The sequence below is a fragment of the Ophidiomyces ophidiicola genome (assembly GCF_022830035.1).
Source record: "Ophidiomyces ophidiicola strain CBS 122913 chromosome Unknown scaffold_38, whole genome shotgun sequence".
Taxonomy (NCBI): domain Eukaryota; kingdom Fungi; phylum Ascomycota; class Eurotiomycetes; order Onygenales; family Onygenaceae; genus Ophidiomyces; species Ophidiomyces ophidiicola.
This window is the reverse complement of record NW_026054678.1, coordinates 65940-82881: the sequence shown is the minus strand read 5'-3', so window position 1 is coordinate 82881 and position 16942 is coordinate 65940. Positions and strand designations below refer to the sequence as shown.

The 16942-nt window shown below is 46.9% G+C and overlaps 6 protein-coding genes across 6 annotated transcripts; 2 read left to right on the top strand and 4 right to left on the bottom strand.

The window, feature by feature from the left end:
* Window positions 1–182: 182 nt before the first annotated feature.
* LOZ57_006260 (uncharacterized protein) lies at window positions 183–4848 on the bottom strand (the record flags this gene model as incomplete). Its single annotated transcript, XM_049255280.1, has 7 exons — window positions 183–1949; window positions 2004–2571; window positions 2830–3005; window positions 3114–3340; window positions 3378–3645; window positions 4242–4341; window positions 4415–4848. 7 exons carry the CDS (start codon window positions 4846–4848, stop codon window positions 183–185), a joined length of 3540 nt encoding a protein of 1179 aa, XP_049105749.1.
* Window positions 4849–5392: 544 nt separating this feature from the next.
* LOZ57_006259 (uncharacterized protein) lies at window positions 5393–5962 on the top strand (the record flags this gene model as incomplete). The annotated part of the gene is made up of 2 exons (XM_049255279.1): window positions 5393–5464; window positions 5519–5962. The coding sequence occupies 2 exons, from the start codon at window positions 5393–5395 to the stop codon at window positions 5960–5962; spliced, it is 516 nt and encodes a 171-aa protein (XP_049105748.1).
* A 576-nt stretch (window positions 5963–6538) lies between these two features.
* On the bottom strand, window positions 6539–7826 carry RNR2 (Ribonucleotide-diphosphate reductase (RNR), small subunit; the record flags this gene model as incomplete). The annotated part of the gene is made up of 3 exons (XM_049255278.1): window positions 6539–7140; window positions 7195–7528; window positions 7593–7826. The coding sequence occupies 3 exons, from the start codon at window positions 7824–7826 to the stop codon at window positions 6539–6541; spliced, it is 1170 nt and encodes a 389-aa protein (XP_049105747.1).
* A 1842-nt stretch (window positions 7827–9668) lies between these two features.
* OAC1 (Mitochondrial oxaloacetate carrier protein) lies at window positions 9669–10890 on the bottom strand (the record flags this gene model as incomplete). Its single annotated transcript, XM_049255277.1, has 6 exons — window positions 9669–9761; window positions 9815–9960; window positions 10033–10504; window positions 10564–10693; window positions 10746–10820; window positions 10874–10890. The coding sequence occupies 6 exons, from the start codon at window positions 10888–10890 to the stop codon at window positions 9669–9671; spliced, it is 933 nt and encodes a 310-aa protein (XP_049105746.1).
* A 2641-nt stretch (window positions 10891–13531) lies between these two features.
* On the top strand, window positions 13532–14733 carry LOZ57_006256 (uncharacterized protein; the record flags this gene model as incomplete). Its single annotated transcript, XM_049255276.1, has 3 exons — window positions 13532–13615; window positions 13675–13903; window positions 13955–14733. The coding sequence occupies 3 exons, from the start codon at window positions 13532–13534 to the stop codon at window positions 14731–14733; spliced, it is 1092 nt and encodes a 363-aa protein (XP_049105745.1).
* Window positions 14734–14879: 146 nt separating this feature from the next.
* On the bottom strand, window positions 14880–16652 carry LOZ57_006255 (uncharacterized protein; the record flags this gene model as incomplete). Its single annotated transcript, XM_049255275.1, has 1 exon — window positions 14880–16652. One exon carries the CDS (start codon window positions 16650–16652, stop codon window positions 14880–14882), a length of 1773 nt encoding a protein of 590 aa, XP_049105744.1.
* Window positions 16653–16942: the final 290 nt, after the last annotated feature.

Below are 16942 nucleotides of genomic sequence, written 5' to 3'. Positions count from 1 at the left end.
CAGGCACATAGTTACATATAATAGGTCTTTTGTTAGTTGGCAGCCCAAAGTCGTCAGTCATATTTACTAGTAACTCGTTGGTCCCCTATGCACTTCCAGGCCATGCCCCCCTCGCTCTACCAAATGCTATACCGATGCAAAACCAATAGTTACCACAAAGGACAAAAGGTATAAAACAAAAATCAAGAGGCAAATCCGCCGCATTGGACGCATTTCAAACGCTGCTCCCCAGTCTTCATCCTCGTCGCCTTGAAATTCGTGCCGTGGCAGCGTGGACAAGTCAACTCTTCCTCATCGTCCTCGTTTAAGCTGCCGCTCGTATCTCTGTCGTCATCCGCACTCTCGTCGCTCGTCAAGCTGCCCAATGGCGGGACATCTTCGCGGCTTTCGACCAATGACCGCCTTCGATTTGCCGCTTGAGATGCAAACCGTGACTTGTTCCAGAACATAAAGCTCCGGTTGCCTTCCAAGAAGAGCGGATCGTCTTCAAACTCGCCACCTTTAGGTTGGGTATTATTATAATTATTGTTGTTCTTGGAAGCATCCATATCACCCCGGCTCGTGCTTGCGCTTGACTCGGGTATGATGGTTCCTGAGAACGGGTGGGGTGGTGTGGGGGGTTTTGTCCGTGACATGGGACTTGAAATGTGTGCCAGCCGGCCGGGGAGTCTCATCGGCGGGTTAGAATCAACTTTCGGTGTGCTGCTGGATTTTCGTACGGATGAAATAGGTGACACACTCCGTATACTACTTCCTTCGGTAGCGCGGAAATTATCGACACTGGCGTTGTCCCGCGATCCGATGACCGAATTTCTCCATGACAGAATTCGCTCAGAGGGCGTTTTGTGCACCGAGTCCTTGCCTATCGACATAGCACTTCTACGCGTAGACACTGAGTTATTCCGTCCCAGTAGCTTTTTCGAAAATAGCGAACTCGTTTCCCACGTTTCATACTGACGCCTTTGATAGCCGCAATCCTGTCGGAAAACCTTGATAATTCCGTTGTAGTCTGCGGTTACGATAATGTTTCCTGCACGGTGAGACATACGTGCACGATACGCGGGAGACTCTGCCGGCTTTTGCGGCTCTGATGCAGGCGGACGAGCTGCGGGGGAAGGAGGCTCTTTTGCCCCGACATCATTAGCTGACCTCGACGCCACAGACGGTGTTTGGCTGACCAACGTGATCGGCGGCGGATTACATAAATCATATAAGAGGTCTCCAGTTGAACCAAGAATTTCTTTCGTCTTCTCAGGTGCTATGATAGCAGTGGTTACCATGGACGAATGCGCTTCAAAGCTCTCCAGGGGTCGCTTATCCCCAAATCTCTCGTTACCCTCAACTGGCCAGATATAGACCCGGCGGTCCTCACTGCCACAAACAATGTACCGTCCGTCACTGCTGAAAGACGCCCGAATCTGGCTTGCAGAATTCTCATTACCCCGAAATTTAACCTCCATTGTTTTGTCTCTTAAGTTGTATAGACGGATGCGGGAGTCATTGCTCGTAATGAGAATCTTCACAACACCACCCGACTCCTGGCCTGGGGGGTACATAAGAGTGTCAATTCCAGTAATCTTGCTCCCTTTGGCATTTCGGCCCCTCGCCGAACGTACGTGGATTTGCGAAACCATTTTTAGCCCATCTGTCTCATATATAATACACTGTCCATTCAGACAGCCAGTGATTGTATTTTTGCCATCAGGGGTAAACGCAACGGCAGTGATTAGATCAGGAGCAGCAGCCCAAAATGCAACATTTTTGTCAGGAATGCTCCAAAGTCGCATTTTTGAATCTAGGGATCCAGCAAGGAAAAAGCGGTCATCTTTTGGGTGAAATTCAATAGATGTCACGACGTCATTGTGTTTGAAGCAACAGAGGCACTCGTTTCTAGTCACATGCCATAGTCTAACTGTTTTATCCAGGGAGGAAGTCAGCAAAAAGTTGTTCTGCAGAGTATGTTAGAAAGTAGCCCTTTAATCAATACTAAGCCTTTAACGTACCTTGCTCCAGCTAACATCGACTATACTACCAGTGTGCCCTTCATACTGGCGTAATGGTTGTGTTTTAAAAACAGGTGCGCTCAGGCGCATCGATGGCTGATCAGCTTGGGCCTCTTCCTCAATTTCATGCGATTGTCTATCTTCAGCGGTCGCAATCACAGCCCAGACCCGCACTTTTCTATCCTGGCCTGCCACGGCTAAATATTTACCATCCTTTGAGAACTCGGTGACCCACACGGCCTTCCCCTCCTGAGCAGCCGCATCTGACTCAAAGACATTAATGGTAGTATCTTTGTTCTCTGAGCTAGTGTCTTGCGCATCATTTGCCTTGAGCTCCTGAGCCACAAACAACTTATTAAAGTCTTTTGTCTTTTTATGGTGTGCGCGAACTCTGATATACTTTGGGGGTGGTGGAAACCGAGGGATATATCCTATCGGTTGAGCAAATATTTCCGCATCCATACCAGCAGCACGATGCTCGCCCAATTCCGATACATCGTCATTTGTTTCCGAATGATCGTCCTTTTTCTTGTTTCCAATAATGCGGCTAAGGAATGAAACGCCTTTCCTAAACAGATTAAATGAGTGTCAGCATATGACGCTTTTAGGCAGAATAATTAAATCGCGGTTTGAAGTATACTCTGGCTAGAAGCTAACCAGGTTCGTATCTCATATATCACTAGACAAACTTTATGGGAGAATGAACAAGCATAAGCATAAGCCTTGAGCCTAAGCTTATCACATTATAAAGGGAAAAGAAGAAAATAATCCGAAAATCGAGGCCTTGATTGAGAAACCAGAATTTAAGAAATCTTATTATGCTTACTTTTTGTCCTTAGTCGGCCTTTGTAACGAATGACTATCAGCGCGTACAGCCAGCGACGGGTCTTCAAAGACAGGAGAACGACCAGCCTCCAGAGGTACACTCTCGACATCAAGAGATGTCTGCGGTCGAAGTTTGGATGAGAAAGTTTTTTCTGTGTTTGTACGGTGTAAGATTTGCTATCATACAATTCCAAAGGTCAGTGACAAATTCGGACTACAAAAAATGGTTCTAATGCGAGTGTACCCAAGGCACAGAATAGATACCACTCAGTCATAGTCACATACCTGAGATAGAGGGTCGATTGGGGTGTGCGATTGTGACGCGAGAAGTGGAATAGAAGTCGAGGATGAATGTTTCTGCTGAAGAAGTGTAACCGAAGAAGGCTTGACGGTGGAATTCCTTGTGAGAGGTGGCGGTGTGGGGGCAGAATTGTCCCTCGACAGCGCATCAGTCGGATCTTTGGGCGCAAGCTGCTGGAGGCCGCCGTGTGCCAGATTGCCATTTGCTGGGCCTGTATGTAAGGTCTTTTGTTAGCAGATACAACGGACTGTCTTGCGCAAAACTTTCCAGAGAGTCAAAATCATCACGCTCCGATCCGAAAGAACTAATGAGCTGACCTTCATATCCGTTTCCCCAGTGCTTCTCGTCGCGCTCACCTAGTCCATTGGTACTGGACTGAGATGTGACTGGGTCGGGTGCCGCACCAGGCACTGTCATACCATTCCCCAGGCGCGCGTATTGCTCCATAGGCATCTTATATAGCTGTCTGAAGTCCGCGATAGCGGTCGGAATGCACTCGAAGAAGAATTTAGCCTCCTGAGAGCACGAAGATTCGCTTCAGGAAGCAATACACAACAAGGGCATCTTATGCTGGCCCTCCCGCTAACGACGTTGCACGTGGTGAAGAATTGCGAGCGTGATACTGTTCGGAGTGAGCGTTAGAACCGACGCGCTCTTGGGGACTAGAGTGGCATGCTCGACGATCGAGAAAATATGGCAATGGAAATCGGAAGAAGCCATTCGGGGCATGCTTGTTGTCCATGCTCCGGACCTTGCCACGGGTCTCAGCGGGACAACGGCGAGCTACAAACCTTCCCGCGCCCGCTCGTTCTGCTTGGCCGCGGAAACAACTCGATTAGATAAGCGCTGCCCGTGCCATATGACGTCGTACATACACCGCGGTTCACAGGCCGCGGATCAATGCATTGTGAGAGCTACAGACTGGGCTAAATGAACCGCGCGGTGCTGCCCGCTTTCGCGTCATATTGTCCTTAAGACTGCAGTTTCCGCGCTCTATCCTTCGCGATATCGCACATAGCCTGCTCGACAGCCAGAAATCGTCAACACAAATTGCACAGACATGCCTCGTATTCTCAGGCATCAGGCGAGAGGATAACTAGTGGGGAACTTACCTGGATTGTCTCCAGTATTTCCAGCTCCGAGTCACCCCTGTCGATGCGCCGGCGTATGTCTTCCATGATGACGTCCCTTGCGCGGCCATTTACAAACGTGCTGCCACGCATCATCGACTGTTAGATTGCAGGGAATATACGGTCTAGGAAAGAAGGAAGCAATGCCCACATACACATATCTTAGACCCGGGAAGTGCTGTTCATATTCGTGGTTTAAGGCACTCAGCTGTTCAGCAGTTCCTTGCTGCCCTGCTTTGTTCAGATTCGCCTGCTCAGCTCTGCTCATCTCGCTTAGATGATCCCCTCGTGGACAAGTCCCATCTTTGGCAGCTTTGGGCGATGATGGCTTTGGCCCAAGTCGCGGATGAGAACCAAGGATATCCAGGAGAACAGTGCGGTCCTCGGCGGCCGTTGATGACGCAATGGCAGTAAGTCTTTCTTGAATTGCGTTTATCAAGGTGGGATATGAGGTGAATTCATTTTGTTCAAGTATCAAGCTGACCAGCGAATGTATGTGGGCGGAGGGCTCAAAAAGGAGATCGACAACCTGGTTCCGTGTTGAAGCCGAGAGAGATGGCAGGGCGTTAATATCTGGCAGTCTATCCATCGTCTGCAAAGGTAATTGATTACTTAGTTGTTTATAGAGGATTTGATTGAAGATGTACGATTTGCTGTCGTCGTTAAGATTAACTTGTGTGGTTGTCTGGTGCGTTTGGCCTGTAGGATGAGGGGATGGAAGGATGAAGCTTGGCCTTCAGGAGAATAGCCGACTGTGGATTGCCAGGCGTTGACGCCTAATATTATCGCAATGCAGACATTTGGAATTACAAGAGCTTCGGGCCGGAATTATTGATTGCTTACTATCTGAAGGGGAAGACATTCATTCCAGCGCTAGTTACTACTATTGGAGACCCCTGAGCCTATGTATAAACGGAACCAGAGCTTCAATTTGACTTTATGTATCCGGCCTCAACACAAATCCACTCATCATCTTTTTCTTGACTGGCTACTGCGCTTCCTGAACGCCAGCGGTGCTTTTTCCACCCCACGATACTTCAATACCCTTCGAAGCTGTTCTCAAAGACAGAATAGGACTTTCCTCGTTTCAGCACTAAGTACTAGAGCAGCGCACTTGCGCACAACTATTCCGAATGCCTTACCTCGCCAACTCACAGGACTTCCTCAAACAGTCCTCTCTTCTTCTCGAAGCCTACCCTCACACCGTATGCTCTCACTACAAGGGATTACCTCGTTATCATCAATTAACTTGTGACTAGACTCGCATAACAGCAAAATATTCCTACCCCAAGCCCCCTAAATCCAAAACTTCTACGAAAGATGCCTCCTCCGCTGCTACATCGATACCGTCCTCCACCACGCCAGCCCCCGCAACGCTAACATTAAAAACATTTAACCCCCACAACGGTATTTGTCTTAAATATCGTACCACAAAAGCAGCCGAAGTTGGCCGTTTAATTGCTGGCCTTGGGCGTCTCGCGTCCGGTGCCCCAATTGCCGACGCAGCGCTTGCTCCTGCACAGGTACCGGCGGATTCGATGACAAATACCCACGCTGACGTAGAAATGCTTGATGTTTCTGCTACTCCTGGCTCAGGGGCTGGAGGAAACGGCAATGAAAGTCAGGTTACCGGAAAAGGCAACGCGGGTGGTGGCGGAGGGGGAGGAGGCAAAAAGAAGAAGAGTGGGAAGGGTAAGAGATGACATTAGAACATGAAACGGCGTCCCAAGCGTAGCATGGAATGAAATCATGGGATATATACAGATTTCTAGGAATTCACTTCCTCAAGATCCCAAAACGAAATCACACCTATATTGTGAGAGTTTTATGAAAAAGCTTCCACGGATATATCTTTCCTTGTGATATTTCAAAAAAAATTTATGCCATACCTGTGTACATTACTATCACTCAAGAAGTGCACCCTTAGCCCAGTCATAGCAGTGTACTGCATTCTGAGATCCGTATGGGGCATGCGGAGCACCGTAGTAAAGCGAGATTCTTCAGAAAGTATTGGCTTTATTGCGTACACAGTATTATACACGCTCTTTCAGCTCCATTTCCAAAAGAATTTTCAGGTTTTAGAGAACAGATGACATAGGAGAGGTCGTCAAGGAAAATCAATTCTTAAGGTATCACCCAGCAACATAGAAAAGGAAACCCGTCACACATATCCAAGTCAAACGCCGATCCCACATGCAAATCAACTATACACACGAAAAAGTCCCAATAATTAAACATGCTGGTATGGCAAAGAGGAGGGGAGACAATAATAAAAAGGTCTAAAACTCTTCATCGAAGTTGAAAGCGCCACCATTATCGATAGCTTCTTCCGCATCGTCTTTTTTCGTACTAGCCATGACACCAGCTTTTTGGTAATCGCCAACACGCTTCTCAAAAAAGTTGGTCTTGCCGGCAAGCGAGATGTTATCCATGAAGTCGAATGGGTTCGTGGAGTTATAATGTTTCTTGTTGCCAAGAGCTACAAGTAACCGGTCGGCTACGAACTCGATGTATTGGCACATCAACTTGGAGTTCATGCCAAGGAGAGCACATGGAAGAGCATCGGTTAAGAACTCTTGCTCGATTTCCACGGCTTCAATGATGATTGCTGCAACAGCTTCTGGGCTGGGACGGTGGCGGAGGTGAGAGAAGAGGAGGCAAGCAAAGTCAGTGTGAAGACCCTCGTCACGAGAGATCAGCTCGTTGGAGAAAGTAAGGCCAGGCATGAGACCACGCTTCTTTAACCAGAAAATAGAAGCAAAAGAACCACTGAAGAAGATACCCTCAACAGCGGCGAAAGCAATAAGACGCTGTGCAAATGTGGATTCACTATCCTGGATCCATCGAATAGCCCAGTCGGCTTTCTTGCGAATGCAAGGAACTAGTAGGCATATTAGCAATGATACGGGGCGGATATAATAGGCATAGTACATACTGGTATCGATAGCATCAAAGAGATAGGTACGTTGCTTCGGTTCTTTGATGTATGTGTCAATCAGAAGGGAGTATGTTTCTGAATGGATGTTTTCCATCATGATCTGAAATCCATAGAAACAACGGGCCTCTGGGATTTGGACTTCACCACTGAAGCGCTCCACAAGGTTCTCGTTGACAATTCCGTCAGAAGCGGCGAAGAATGCCAGCACACGAGAGACAAAGTATCGCTCGTCATCATTGAGTTTGTTGTTCCAGTCGTGAAGATCTTTGGACAAGTCGATCTCCTCAGCAGTCCAGAAAGATGCTTCAGCCTTCTTGTACATTTGCCAGATCTAAGAAGTAACACAAGTCACGTTAGCGCGTACCACTTTACGCGTGACGCGTCAAGTCGCTTACCTCGTGATACTTAAGAGGAAAGAGGACAAATCGATGGGGGTTCTCCTGAAGCAATGGCTCCTCGGCTTCAAGCTCCTTTGGCGTGAGCTGTCTTTTTGGTTCTTCGGAGACATTGAGCTTGAGGGCCTCAGTATCGACCTTTTTCAGATCAGCGTCGGCGAGGGGGGCAGAGCCCGGGGCATTCTCCTTGTTTGCCATGCCGAGTTCGAGTTTCTTAACAGGAGAATCACTCATTTTGAGATGTTCAAGTGAAGAGGCAGTCTGTTTAATGTCCAGACGCGTCAGCCAGATCTACAACGCGAAGATGCTTAGTGGTAGTCGAGCGAGTACAAAGCTTACCTGCTTCGAAGGGGTAGACTGTGTGGCCATTGTATACGATTAAAACACGTCGATACTTGAAGAATATCGAAGTGTAGAAGATTAAAAGACGCGTTTTGAGGATAAAAAGAAGAGATAATATGGAAGGGAAACGGAAAGCGGGAGCTTGAAATACTCGTCAAGTCGCGCTAGGGGAAAACGCTAAGTCACGGGACCACGCGACCAGCGCAAACTCGCCTGTAAAAACACGCCCAAACTGCCCAGGCCAATCCCAGCCCGCGTTTGCCTAAAATCCGCGTAATCTTATCAGATCATCAGTGGTCTAGGCTTCCTTGTCGCAACACATCCGACTGTCGACGGCAATCCCTATAGCTCACTTATATGATCAAGCAATTGGCACGTTCAACTAGGGAAACGCTTCCTTGGATTAGAAAATCTTGAGATTTATCTCCTTGCTTCATACAGAGTACGAAGTACAGAGAACCTCTTCGACGACGCGCCTAAGAGCCGCGATCGCCAAGCCAGGAAGGAGCGTAGTTGAGTACGGAGTACGATGTCATCTTTTGTGGATGCAGGTGGCTGCGCTGCTCGCCAGTCAGGAACCCACAACAGGGATACTTCCTACGGAGTTAATCCATGACTGCATTGGGCTCACGCGTATGAGGATTGAGCGCGGAGTAGTAAACATGCAGAGGCTAGATCGCGACATCATGCCACGTTTTACTGCGGAAGCAGAGTATGATATTTGCTTCCCAGCCTTTCATGCAAACGACACAAACAAAGCGGGTTGCTTGGTTTTGCCCTGCATAGGAGCCTGGCCGGTGTTTTACCTGCTGCTCGAGTTAACCTGAGCATGGCGGGACAGAAAAGGCTGGATTCGCTGTTTGATGCTACTTGCATACGAGGCCTTCGTATTCCAGCCATGATAAAACAATGGAACACGCACTTAGGGAGAGAAATTGAACGACTCCTCCATAAATCATGTTTTACTTATATTTTGTGCTCTATCACTCTATCTTCTGGAGGCCTAATACAGGGTCCTCTTCTTTGCGGCACTCAGAAGGCGGAGTCCATAAGCGCCTGAAACTCTATTTTTACAATAGAAAATACTCCGTACCTAAACACCTTAAGTACGGCTGAATGTACGGCTTATTCCTCACAGATCTCGTCGCCAATCGGCGAAAGCACAGCTATTTGGTGTTCGTTCAGTTCTGTCGTCGAATACGTTCTGCGTGCGGGTCATCTGCTGGATGGCTGGCCCCAACAAACCTCAGCTATTCTAGAAAGCCCTTGTCAAATCGGAACGCCCAATACGATGTGGCCAATCGTCGCTCAATTCAGCGGCGCACCAGAAACAATGTTGTAGGTTGGGCTAGGTTTCCCAGCCTGCATAATTTGCAAAGCTAGTAGTGCTTCCGAGATCGGGAGACATTCGTGTAACAGTTTCGCTGCACAGCGTACCGCTGAGATTCAAATCTCGTTAAAGTACTGCCATCGTCACTATGATGGCGGCAATTCTCAGCTCTTTCGGTATATTTGACTTCCATTAAGGGGCAGTTGGAAATATTGCCAGAAGGTTCAGTATTAATGTCTAACGATCAAATTTTGAACGCGACAGAGGTCATGGATTCATTGGAAGCTAGAATCAGATCCTGGCCTCGTCAAAGAAGTCATTTCCTATCCCCATTTAAACGCCACGTATCGAGGCTCCAATAAGCAAAAGGTAATGCTAACACCGGAATGAATAAAATACCAGATCTATATGTTTGCTTTAACTGAATCAGAAAGAAATCGATCTTCTACCCTTCGCATCAGCTTATTGGTCTGTTCAGCCAAGCTGAGCGTCAAAACCTGTAGAAGCAGTAAGTATTTTATCCAAAAACATAGTGATCCGAAAGGCATACAGTATGGGGTAAAATACGTGCAAGATGAGCAAAATATCCTTTATAAATAGCAAAAATGCCTTCAGTAGTTATCGTCTTGTATAAGCAGTCGAATACACCCTTGTACAGATTGCCAGTTTGATTGTACATCCGTGACATGATTGTATCTGCAACAGCGCATGATTAGCCAGAAATCTAGGAAAACACAAAAACAAAAACAGAGCTGCAATATAACTCACCTGGAGGGTGCATAACGCAGCAGACTACAAACCCACTGCATGCACTGCTAGCTAAGTGCAATCCAGGGCCATCTTCCATTCCCAGGTGCTTGATCAGCCGTCTCTTTGCAAAGAAATAGGTTGGTAATTGAACCGAACTTCCAAATCCGGTTCGGACCATTGCAGCACCAACTCCCCGGTAAAGACCTTTCACGCCTTCCCCTGTATAAATTTGCCTGAGGCCGTCAAAGGAATTTTTGTATGGGTGCTGGGTGCCGACGGGAAGAAAGGGAGAAAAGGATTGAAGTCTTGTCTTCACAAGAAAAAAAGGAGAGCCTGCAGCTGCCCCAAGAATTCCTGATGCCGCACCAGAGAAAATATTGATACCAAGGGACTGATAAGAAGCATCTTTGTAAAACACTGAAGTGAGACCCTGTCTTAGAGGCTCATAGAATCCGAGGCGGCATCCGTTCAATACCATTTGGTAAATATACTGCATTTATAAGCCAAGAATTCAATTAAAGTCCCTGCGGGGATGCGCCTTGGCCCTACCGCTGATCCAATTCCCCGGAATAAGCCACGAGGTCCTTCATTCTGCAGAATGACCTTTACACCATGAAGGACACCGTTGTATTTGCGAACAGCCTCTTGTTTCGACTGAAGCTCGCCCTGGAGCTGTAATCTTCGATGCGCATGAGTCTATGTAAGCCTCGGTTTCGGGGAAGAAGAAATACCGAATTTTAACAGTCTCGAAGCTGTGCGTTACTGTGACGGCGCCACAAGCGGCGAGACCACCAGCTATAAAGGCCCTGGAAAAAAAAAAGGGTTAGAAAATTCTACGAGGTCTGCTAGAAAGACGTACCCGGTGGTGGTGGACATTCTGGCGTGGAGCTGTTTTCAGGACAAGGAGTGGAGAGAAAAAATAAAAGACAAAGGGGAAAAAAAATCAGAAACAAACCAACAAAGAATTTGATAATCAAAGCTGTGGCTTCATTGTGCAACAACCCGCGAGAACATTGGATGGGGCTGCGAGCGGTGCAGGGGAGATATAAATTCGCTGACGAGAGCATCAGCGCGAACTCAATTCTTGCCTGCGCCAAGACGCTTGTGAGATTAGTCATGCTGGGGACAGAGTTTGTCGGAATACACGCGTCGTGATTCGTGGCGCATCATTTGCCCGGCCCGGCGCTACCGGCATCCGCCGCAACCGCCATGGCCGAGACGGCGTTGCACGCCGACCACAATCTATTTCGGGCTTGGAACAGCCTGCTAAAGCATTTTGTGAATCAATATATGAGCATTTGGTATAAGGCCCCTTGAAACCATTCCATTTGAATATTTAAATGAGACAACTATTTCAAGGAGAGATGAAAGTGCCACAACAGGACGTACTTCGTAGCGCCAACCAAATCCAGCTCCAATCTATATCCAGAGAACAAGTCGCAATATTAATGAGATAATTGATCACACTGCTATTTGTGTTTACATTTACTGAGAAGCATATAGAAAGCAATCTATAAGCGTTGAAAATTATTGAACATGAAACTTTGCATTATTGGTCAAATTTTATAATGCAAAATCACTATTCTTTCCTTTAAAAACCGTACTTCAGATGATTAAACAACTTGCAATTATATAACTCCTGTACTTCAGTTACTAGTAGGTATTCCATACATGCTCTTTTTTCCCTCTATCTTGGCATTTCAAATCTTTCGATGCTGCAAGTCATCATAAATTAGCCGATGGTATACATTTCTGAGCAACCGTTTGCCCCCGGATGATCCAGGACCGTCCTCGTTTTATGTAATAGGCTCATCCTCATTTAAGTCTAGGTGCTAAAATTTGGGACGTAGTTTGGGTCTTCCATATTGTATTTGGCCGTTTGAAGGATTAATCTCCCAGATCGCCTTGTAAAGTTTCTTGTACTCGGTATGGTAGAAGCTTAATAGACTTATTAAGATTATCAAGATGTAAAACAAATAAAGAGTTTTAGATGTTTTTGAGAGCCCCCATCTGCCAGCAAAGTCGGCAGGCGCAAGTCACTGGACCACGGGTCTCTATCCTCTAGACAGTAAGTTCCTTCAAGATGCGTGTTTCGGATACGTATATGTTAATGACTATCTGGATAGGTAGGAAGGTCAGTTTCTTTTTAGCGAAAATACTAGACGGACAACTCCATGTGGGTAATCTTTATACGTACGTAATATTAAGTCAAAGGCAACGCGGTAGTTAGCTCCGCTGGGCCTTTCTTTGTCTTTTGTCTATTATGAAGAGTGGTTTCCGGATAGGAGATTTGTCATTGCGTGAATTAACCCAAAGACTCCGCCATACGCCGAGGTCCTACTGGTTTATAACCAGAAGGGCTGACCTTATATAGTAAGAGTCAAGAACCTCTGCGATAACATCCAAATCGTTGCCAAGAACAGGAGTAGGGCTAATTACTTGACCGTCCTCGTTGTAGGGTCCTCCTGATAAGACCAACTTGTCATAGCGTTTCTTCATACTATGTTCTGCAATTAAGGCGGGCTAGATCCTGTCCGGAGAATCGTAAGTGTTCTACTACACTTCATTGACTTTCGAATATGTGTTTCGACAAGGTAATATCTCAGAGCCAGTGGGCATAGGTGTGTAAGAGTAATAGCCACTCGGCCACACCAAGGTAGCTATCCATTGGACTTCACAAATCAAGTCACTACTCCTATGTTTTCACTGGCGCCGTAATCTCCGGCGCAAATCTCCAAACACCCCCACCATTGAGGGGGCTTTTCGGCTTCTTCATATTTTTTTCCTGAAAAGATTTAGTTGTTAAACATATTATTCATAGCAGAATAATTGACTTGAGATCAGGGTATTGAACTATACACTGCATCCAGTGACCTTCCTTCTTACACGTTATTGGGAGGTCTTCACCATTTTTATTTAAGCCTCTAGGGCAGTCATTTTTTTTATTCTTGATCTTTTGATTTTCTTCTCCGGTATAGCCTTCCGCTTCAGGGCTCTATCCTTCATTTCTAGACCGTCTTCTCAATATCAGCCCATATTTCTTCACTGTGAGAGCGCTCTCTTCTCTTCGTTTTGGAGAATTGGGCGGGTTCTTCATTGCTTCCCCATCTCATAGCCAATCAGTTCCAACCTCTCGGAGAGCAGCTCTTCGTGATGAAACGTGGTTTCACGCGCCTCGGTTCTGGAAATGCAGGCTTTTGGCGCTAGTATATATTGTGGCCTTGGCTATTTTTTGATACTTGGATAGAAGTACGGAGTAGGCATGAAACCATCGTGTACTAATAAGGATAAGGAAGCCCACCCTCAGAAAATCAATTAGAAGAGTATCAGGGTGGAATATTTATAGGAACAATGGAGTGGCTGAGTCATCATTCTCACCCCTGTCACTGCTAGAGAACTAAACTTTCCTCCAGACGCTCAAGTGAATCCAAGCCGGCACAGGAAGTAGGCCTTTCCCCATTCACTGCCTCTTTCTATCTTTTGCTTTAGGGACTGTGAATGATGGGCGATTTTAGCCATGGCCGAAACTGCGACTACTAGTGGCCCTCCTCAGGCAACAATGAAGGTCTCAGATGTTATCTCCAATTATCGTCCATCGAAAGTATGCCCATAGCTGTCCTTGCCCAGCAAAAGAGATATTGACCGCTTTTTTTTCTCTAGATATTTCGAGGAAACACCAGATCAGATGGCCAGCAATTCGTCACTTCAGTTGACTTTGACGATCAAGGCGAGTATCTCGTTGCCGCGAGCGATGATGAGATGATACAACTGTTTGATATAAAGGAAGGGAAACCGACGAAGACTGTGCCTAGTAAAAAATACGGGGTCCACCTTGCTAGGTTTACCCATCACTCCCGACAAGTGTTGCATGCTAGCACAAAGGTCGATGGTAAAGGCTTCCTTTGCCGCGATTTATCGTCGAGCTAACCACGTTTGTAAGATTCCTTACGGCTTCTCGATCTCCATAACGAGAGCTACCTTCGCTACTTTACTGGCCATACAGACAAGGTGACATGTCTCGCATTAAGCCCCGGTACAGACGCTTTTCTTTCATGCTCCAAGGATGACAGTGTTGCGCTATGGGACCTGAATTCCAGAAACGCGCAAGGAAGACTTAAGCTAGCGACTCCATATTTAGCAGCATTTGACCCATCTGGCAGCGTTATCGCCATTGCGTCACAATCTACTTCATCAATATTGCTCTACGACTATCGGAATTATGATAAACAACCGTTTGCGACCTTTGACATGGCGCCGCACGAAGATAGATATGCCCAAACAACCAGAGGCAGGGCGTGGAATAAACTTGAATTTTCGAATGATGGAAAGCATATCCTGCTCGGAACGGATCTTCATGGCCATTTTGTTCTCGATGCTTTTGAAGGACATGTCAAAGCATTCTTGGTTGGCAAGTCGGGGGTAACAGGACGAGCAGCTCCAGTGTCTAATTCTGGAAAGCCTCTAAGCCAAGGCGATGTCTGCTTTACCCCAGATGGTCACTATGTGATTGGTGGCGCAGGGGAACAGTCCGATATGCTGGTATGGGATGTGAACCAAGCCCCCGACTCCAACCGTTTCCTCCAGGCCATGGTTCGTTTACCACATCGTGGCAAAACTGCCATTGTGCAGGCAAACCCCAGGTACAATATGCTGGCTAGTGCGGATAAGGAAATTGTGTTTTGGTTACCCGATGATAGCGCAAAGCACTCCGAAAAATGAACAGCCACGTCCTCATATCATTATACCCGAAGGCCATAAAACGTCTATCCGTTAATTTTAATTTCGTTTTGGGAACACTTCGAGGTCACCGGGTCTAATGGTGCAGCAACATTGACGATGTTGTTTCCTTGTCGTCTTTCTGCACCCTAGGCTACTCTAGAGTTCTTATTGTGCTCTTTTCCGATCAAACTTCTAGCCGTATCGCAGGTCCACACAGAGGGTCCCGATAACTCGTCATCGTTACCCCTATTCTCTTCCACTAGGGTCTCAATCAGCTTTGCCACCGTTCGGTTGCTGGAAATCGTCATTTGCTCCGTCACCCAACCGTATATGAAAACACTAGCATTTATTACACTGAGTTGTGCTTTCACTTCGCGAGCTATGGCTGGCAGTTTTCCATTTTCGAGGCCTTCCTCAATTATCTCATGGGAATCTACCACTCGGATGGGGAGTTTCCAATCTGTAGGAACTTTATGATCAGATAATGTTTGGAATCGGGATATTAATTCTTTCCTAGCCAAATCCTCGTCTAGCTCGCCCATAAGCAGCTGAGTCCTTAATTTTTCTGTCTGGGTGCCTATTGTTGCGACTATTTCTCGCATTCTGTGGGCAGCTTCCTCTGTGCAAACCAGTTCCTTATCGCCCATTGCCGGCCATAGCTCCGAAGGTATCAAAGGATTTTGTGCCTCGAGTTGGATTTGCCGGGTCACCGCACGGTGGTGATATGGTGCATGCGTTAAGTTCCTGATATGCGACACATCTGACACTAGAGCGAGAAGCAGCGTACAGTCGACGTTTAATGTCGGGGTTCGGTGAGGGTATGGACTGGGGAGTAGTGATGTAAACAAAGCCTCCAGGGACCCCGTGTCATGTATCAAAGACCCTTCACCTGGCACATCTTCCGCAATGTTACGGCATTCCACCGTCACCCCTAATTTTCGAATCTCACGGATGATCCTGTCAACTGGAGGTACTTCGCCTTCGGTAATCTTAGTGAGAACAAATCGTATTCGAGGGTGTTTGTATCTAACTCGGGTTTCCTTGGCCGCCTTCGTCATGTCCGCTGCTAATTTGACAAGCTCGATCATATCGTCACCATCGCTATCATTGCCTGCTAGTCCATCTTCCACTGGGTCGTCGTCTGAGTCCGAGTCTACATCCCACCCTTGCTTTGCCAGTTCAAACAAGAGACGTGAAGGTGTGATTGTAGACACTTTCACCCATTCTTCTCCATGATCGGCGACGATATCCACAAGCACGTTTCTCTTCAAAAGTGCTGGTGCCGTTGTCTTGGAGAGAGGCATTTCGTCGTCTTCGGCTCCACCGTTCAATAGACTACTGTTCCTAAATGCACTTTCAATATCCTCTCTATAACTTCCCACTGTGTTTCTTTTAGCACCCCTCCAATAGAATTTCTTACTAAACCCAACCAGACCTGTGCAAGTCATCTTCGCAACTGTCCAAACTGTACAGTAAAACGGAAAATTGGATGAACGTAGCGAATGCAGAACGCTTTTTTCTGCAGTTCCTAGCCCCCCATTTTCATCCTCGCTATCTTCTTCATTCTGTGCCTTGTCCTCTACTGCTCGTCTCGCTTTTTCATCCTCCTCCACGGCCTTACCCGCCAGGTCATTCAGTTTCTCGAGTAATTTAAGTTCTGACTGGACAACGGACTTGAATTGACGGAGTTCCACAAGATGTGGTTTACCTAGGCCTGCAAGGTAGACCTGAAAGGCATCCAGCTCGAGAAGGAGTGTTTGACACCGAACAAGAAGTGATGCCGCGAGTGCTGGTACTTCTCCTGGAGCACGTGGCTGGCTTTCTCGGTTGGAATAGTCACGCGGGGTAGCTGAATTGTTTGCAGCATGTCGCGCCGCTGGGTATTGAGAGGGCCCATTAAAGGAAATTTTGTCAACCATTGGACAAGAATACTTCCAGTATATCAATCGCCCGGTAGCGAAGCTGGAGAAACGGCCTAGGCCATAAGACCGGAAGCTTTTCGTGCTCGGCCTAATACATAAATCGATGTAGACTTTGTTACATAATCGGCAATGACCAAAAAGACCAAAATTGAATGTATGCCATTTAAGATAGAATTATATACAGCGCAGGATTTTGATACATGGAAACATGAAGCAATGTATGAAAGTTTAATAGAAAAACACAAAAACACCAAATATTGGCCCATACCCAAGCAAACGCCGTCAAT